At 37.0% G+C, this 5,718-nt stretch overlaps 1 protein-coding gene across 1 annotated transcript; it reads right to left on the reverse strand.

Moving 5' to 3' along the window:
* Window positions 1–536: 536 nt before the first annotated feature.
* On the reverse strand, window positions 537–5,576 carry LOC135685528 (poly(A) RNA polymerase GLD2). The gene is made up of 3 exons (XM_065201506.2): window positions 3,193–5,576; window positions 2,145–2,367; window positions 537–1,444 (listed from the first exon to the last, which is right to left on the reverse strand). Exons 1-3 carry the CDS (start codon window positions 3,487–3,489, stop codon window positions 981–983), a joined length of 984 nt encoding a protein of 327 aa, XP_065057578.2. The 5' UTR covers window positions 3,490–5,576; the 3' UTR covers window positions 537–980.
* Between the last annotated feature and the right edge of the window lie 142 nt (window positions 5,577–5,718).

Here is a 5,718-nt window from a genome sequence, read left to right on the forward strand (position 1 = left end):
TTTTTATAAATGAGACTGCGACAGACTTTAAATGTTAAAAAATCCTTAAAGCAAAATAAGAAAAATGTGGATTGAAAGTTAACCGCGACAAGACAGTTTTGGCGTACCGGAAATTACAAAAAATATTTTCAGGTGGGGGTTATTCGAGAGGAGGACTTATTTGAAGGTGGGGGCTTACACCAGGAATGACGGTACAGTCAGAGTTTCTTGTTCAAAAGATTGCCTCCAAATACTGAAAATGGTTGCAGAAATGCTTCAAAATTTTGTATGACTCTGAAAACCTACCGGATAATGAGATATTTGTGCATGTGAAAAAGCAGAGAAAAGGCCGCTGAAACAAGAAAGTTCAAATTCACTGCGCTTGTTCCGCTGCTGAAAAGGTGCATTTCTGCCACTGGTTGAAGATTGCGCCGCTGCTTATACGCCTTTTAACTTCAACATACGGCATAATGAATGAAATGACCAGCAGAAGTTAACAGGACTTTCAGAGAGCTTCTTTGATCCAACGTAGAACAGTTGATAAGAACAACCAATAATAAAGTTTATTGTAGTCAAGATGCAAAAACCTACTCAAATTCTAAAACTAGCAAAGAAAACGATTTTTAAAGTTGCAATTTTAAAAAGCTCTTGATTTATTTTTGATTATCAATCTGAATTGTTACAGGCGTAGAGTCATGGTGAAAAAAGGGGTATAGGCAAATAATGAAATACCTTAGAAAATAAACTAGGTACTTGTACGTGTCTGAGCCATCCTTTATTTGGCGATAAGTTTAATAATTTCCCGACTATGCACCCCTGATGGCAAAAAACCCCTCGTTTTGGCAATGGAATGTTTTTAAGGGGCTGATACACCCCTCATACACCCATAGCGACAGCGGTGCCTATTCACCATGGCTGAAGCCTTCTATTTAAAGACTGCAGTCTCTTATAATCACAGACAGAGTGAAATACCTTGAATCAATTTAAATTGATGCACATTATCATGCGTTAGCAAGAAGACTTTCCAAGGTAGCGCCGTTCTCTAGCAATGTTTTGGCTTTGCAAAATTTCTCTTTGATTCCTGACCAAACATATTCCCGGAAAACACTTCTTGCGGTATTGCTATTCAATTCGTATGGATCCTCAACATATATGCACGTGTTGTTCGACCCTCTCTTTCTGGGTCTGGAGATCATTTCGCCACTTCTAATGGAAATGCCTCTATTGTGCCAAATGAAATTCGAATAATGTTGAAAAAACCCAACAAAGAGCTCCCCGATGCTTTGCTTGTTGGCAGAGACGTAAGATGTCACTCTGGCAGGCAGTGAACCATCTATGTATCTGGTTAATTCAGGTGCTTTTGATGTATCAAATATGCTTGGATGCAGCTTTTGGAGTGAAGGGAGGACACTTGGGGAGCATCCACACTGAAGATAATGAATCACCATGAGCGTTAGCGTAAAACCTATTAAAAGAAGTCATTCATAGTTTTAATTTAATCATCATAATCATCATCAAAATAAAAATCATCATCAACATAATCATCATGTATGTTTTTGGACAACTCCTTTTCACCTAGCTTATCAGTTCCGCGTGCCTATAGACGTTGGACTGTTCTAACTTTGTTTTTGAGACGCCCCCCCCCCCCCCCTAAAAAAACGTTTCCATGCTTGGAAGGAACATTTCCATGCATGAGGGAACAATGCATTGCAACAAAACATCGACATCGACTATTCCTTTATTGGTTAGACCCCTTTTTATTTAACTAATATTCTACATTATTATTATTATCATTATTATTATTACCTATTGATTTAAAGTAGGCGTATAAAAATAGCTACAAAATAAAAGCTTATTCAAGCCTACTACAATGTAAAATTGTTTAAAAATAAAATTGAAACAATTTAAACGAAATAAAATTGTTTAGAAATACACCCGAAAGCGCTTAGTCAAAAGTCCAAAAGAATTTAGAAAGTGCATTTGTAAAAGGAAATTACGTGTGGGACCCTAATAGCAGTAAATATTGAATATTGAAATTTCCCAAGGTAGGGAAACGAGCGTTTCAACTAGCATTCAAAGATTTGCTTAGCTCATAAATCAAAATTAACATTTATTTATATATAAATATATATGGTCGTGAACGCTTTTGAAGCAAAAAAACTCACTTCCAATTTTATAATTTCTTGGATCTATGATTTTCGCGGCATGTGCCCATTTTTTCAAACCAAGAGTTAAAGGCTGTACTCGATCATCCACTTCCGTATACGCCTTTAGCAGCACAGCATTGAAGACGTTATTCAGTCGATTAATGCTAACGTCACACGAGAAACGGCAGTATCCAAGTTCATACTCGAAAGTAATTATAGGAACTTTAGCTCCGCTGATCACCTGCATGAAGAAGGTATTGAGATGAGATGGAGATAGAAAGCACATGGGTTCAAAAGCAAAACAGAATTATAGATTGTGAAGATAGAGCTCGGAATTGGTAAAATCAAACATTTCCAAACTTTTTCTGACGGATTCATATCTTTTACAATGTATCAAGCTATGTACCTCCCTTAAATTAAGAACTCATTCGTAATTACAGCATAGTTATAGTGATCCCTATTTACAGGACTTTGCTCCAGTTTCCTTGTCTTTCTCAAAATGTATTTTAGTAAAATCTAGTATTTATCAGTGGCATACATCATCTGTTCTGTGACATCCTGTTGCTGCATACAAATTGAAATATGCTACATACAAAGTCGAATACGCTACACACAGATTTTATTACAGATATTGTCAGATCAGCATTAAACGATGGGAACAAACTAAAAAGCTCTATTTCACTCCCTTTTTACTGTGAGAAAGCGCCTTTGGCTTCCAGCATCCAAATCACGAATAAAAACTACTGGTGTTAGGAAGTTTACTCGATTAATAGGGGAATTTCTCTGCCTAAAAAAATTTAGGACCCTTCCACTTCGAATAGGTGTCGGCCAATTTTAAGACCTTCAGAAATATAGTATGGGCCAGTATGTAGCTTGGACTATCTGTGAAAATTGACATACAGACAAGTGCAGTTGTCTATCGATCTAGCTCATTTATCAATGTTGACTGACTGCTTTAGGTTGAGGCCAAACTTAGCTTTAAATTTCAATGCAAGAAAATGCTAGATTATTCAAAATGTCTTTCATTTTAAGTTCCTATATCTTGAAACAACTTAACAGAGCTCACCTCTATCGCTTTGAAAGTATCTCTGTCTTGCTTAAGCACTTTTTCCAAGTCAATTAGAATTGCAATTCCAAACGGGTTGCCATACCGCTGAAGATGCAAGATGGTTAAATCAAGATCGCTGGAATTTGTCCCAAAACCGTTCGAGGAGGATCCTATCACCACAACTTTATTGTTAGGATATTTTGTGAGTACAATCGACTCAATTCTTTCGACAAGGTCTTTTTTACGCAACCTGCTTTCATCAGTTTCCTTCGATCTCAGATAAGAAGTTTTTATTGATACTGTTAGGTCCTCCATACTTCCAACCAATAACAAAGTCTACAAATTGATTTCTATTTAAGCCTTCTCCAAGGTTGCAATTCCAAGAAAACATTTCATGAAACAATAGGACACCATATCATTTCCGAGAAAGCAGATAAACATAAATGTCATTGTTTCAGAGCACCATTCACGTGATTGCTCTCATCAAGGAAGCAAATATAGCGAATGCATATACGTAGCGCAATGCATCACCCCACCCCGCCCATCTCTACCGCCAAGTCCGGAACATTGATTGTTGGTGGGGGGGGGGGGGGGGTGGTTGCTGACTCAAACAACGTCTCCCAATGGTTCTACAGCGAAATAGTTTTCGGAAAGTTAAGACTATTCTTTTAACGTCAAATTTTGGACATAATGTATGAACAAAAGCGGTGGATTCTGTCAAACTCTAACATACAAGTCTGAGCTTGCACGGTTAAATTTCAAGTTCATCAAAACAAGTCATTGCACGCTACCTGTAAAATCGGTTGCCAAGAAACCAAACTTTTTACACTGGGAAGTGTTTTGTAGTTGGTATCGGGCGTTCTTTAGACTATCGAAGGGCACTCTCCAAGATGTAAGGGGGGGAGCACATTGTCATTTCAAAAAATTCAATCGATTCGAACCGCTTTCATTAAAATTTTAACAGGGCTTTCAACGAGTACCTCACGCAAGCAGCTTACTTCGAAGGGGTCTGAAGTTTGGTAAACAAGCTACAGAAAAGATTAATTCATGTTAGTATTAAAATACAAGCATTTACTTTAAGAAAATCCCATTTAATTCCGGAAAGATATAGATTGAAACAAAAGTTCCATTTAACGGGCTCAACCTTCCTAATTTAAACATAAAGAAAAGTTACTGAAAAGAAACAGATGAGCAGTGTTTTGGGTCTGACGGAGTAATGTCATTAGCGGAATTCAATAAAGTTTCTTGATTAGCAGAAGTCTCTTGACAACTCAATATTTCTTAGATTTTCTTTCCATAATTATATCGACTCTTTTAGCCTGATTTTTAACTTTTGAGTAAATTTGTAGTATAACCTCGCCGCTATCACGGATTTGACATGATTTTTAATGGTTCTGTGTATTTTTGGTGACTTATTTTCATAAATTGAAAGATAAATAAGATAAAATTTTGTGCTATCTTTCTCATCTAAAAATGAGCACATTGTATACAATAAAACTTTCAAGAAACTTTCAGTACTTAATCAACAAAATATAAAAGAAAACGAATAAAAAGTGCTCCTAGCAGTTTCAACGATTGTCCATGCAACTGCAATCTATATGGACATAATGTAGACACGCATTTCTACAAACGAGAGTGGTCGAATAATGTAATCAAATCGAAGAAAACCGGTAAGAAAGCCTTTGTATGGAGAATACGCGCACTTTTTTTAACAGTACCTTACTTTTTGCTGAGCCTTAATATTCTTAAATATTTATGATTCTGAGCTTAAATTAATTCTTACGTCATTTTTAAGAAGAAAGTTCAAATCTTTGCTACAGTTCTTCCTCATCAAAAAACACTGTAGGAAATGTTCTTGCTATGAAGAGCCACTTTAGCTGCACTTCAGAATTATTTTAACCATAGATATCTTATAAAAAGGAAAATGCTGACAGGCAAATTTTTCCGCAATGGTGCTGTCACAAGGTATCATACTGCTTTTGGTCGTAATCAAACTCCAGTTCGCTGTGTCAAAAATCAACGTTCATTCCATTATGCCAACCAACTCAATATTAAGAGCGAAGGATTTTTCAAGCCAACCCTTTTTCACTATAGACAAGGTAGTTGTTTTCTTTGCTTCAGCTTTAAGCCTTCATCAGAGCAGTGGCGGATTTAAGGGGGGGGGGGGCAACTAGGGCAGTTGCCCCTCCCTCGACGAGTTGAAGCAAGTATGGCCCCTTTTTGGAAATTGTGCGCCCCTTTTGAAGAATGAGAATCAGGTGAAAAAGTTTCTGAGACAGATAGGTTAATTTGCTTCAAAGATTACTTAAAAGTTATGTTGCTTATTCCGAAAATGGATCTGAAATTATTGTATACAGCGTTCTCTCAAATTTTTCAGCGCCCCCACTACCAACTGCCCCTCCTTCAAGTTTGCTCTGGATCCGCCCCTGCATCAGAGACATTTCAACCATAGATATCATTCATGAGATAAACATGCGTGAACTTGTGGCTCACAGCATAGTTTACTCATTCTCAGTACACAACGAGAGATCAATTCAACTGGGA

Source organism: Rhopilema esculentum, chromosome 15, assembly GCF_057945365.1.
Source record: "Rhopilema esculentum isolate cy_ngs chromosome 15, ASM5794536v1, whole genome shotgun sequence".
In the NCBI taxonomy this organism is placed as follows: domain Eukaryota; kingdom Metazoa; phylum Cnidaria; class Scyphozoa; order Rhizostomeae; family Rhizostomatidae; genus Rhopilema; species Rhopilema esculentum.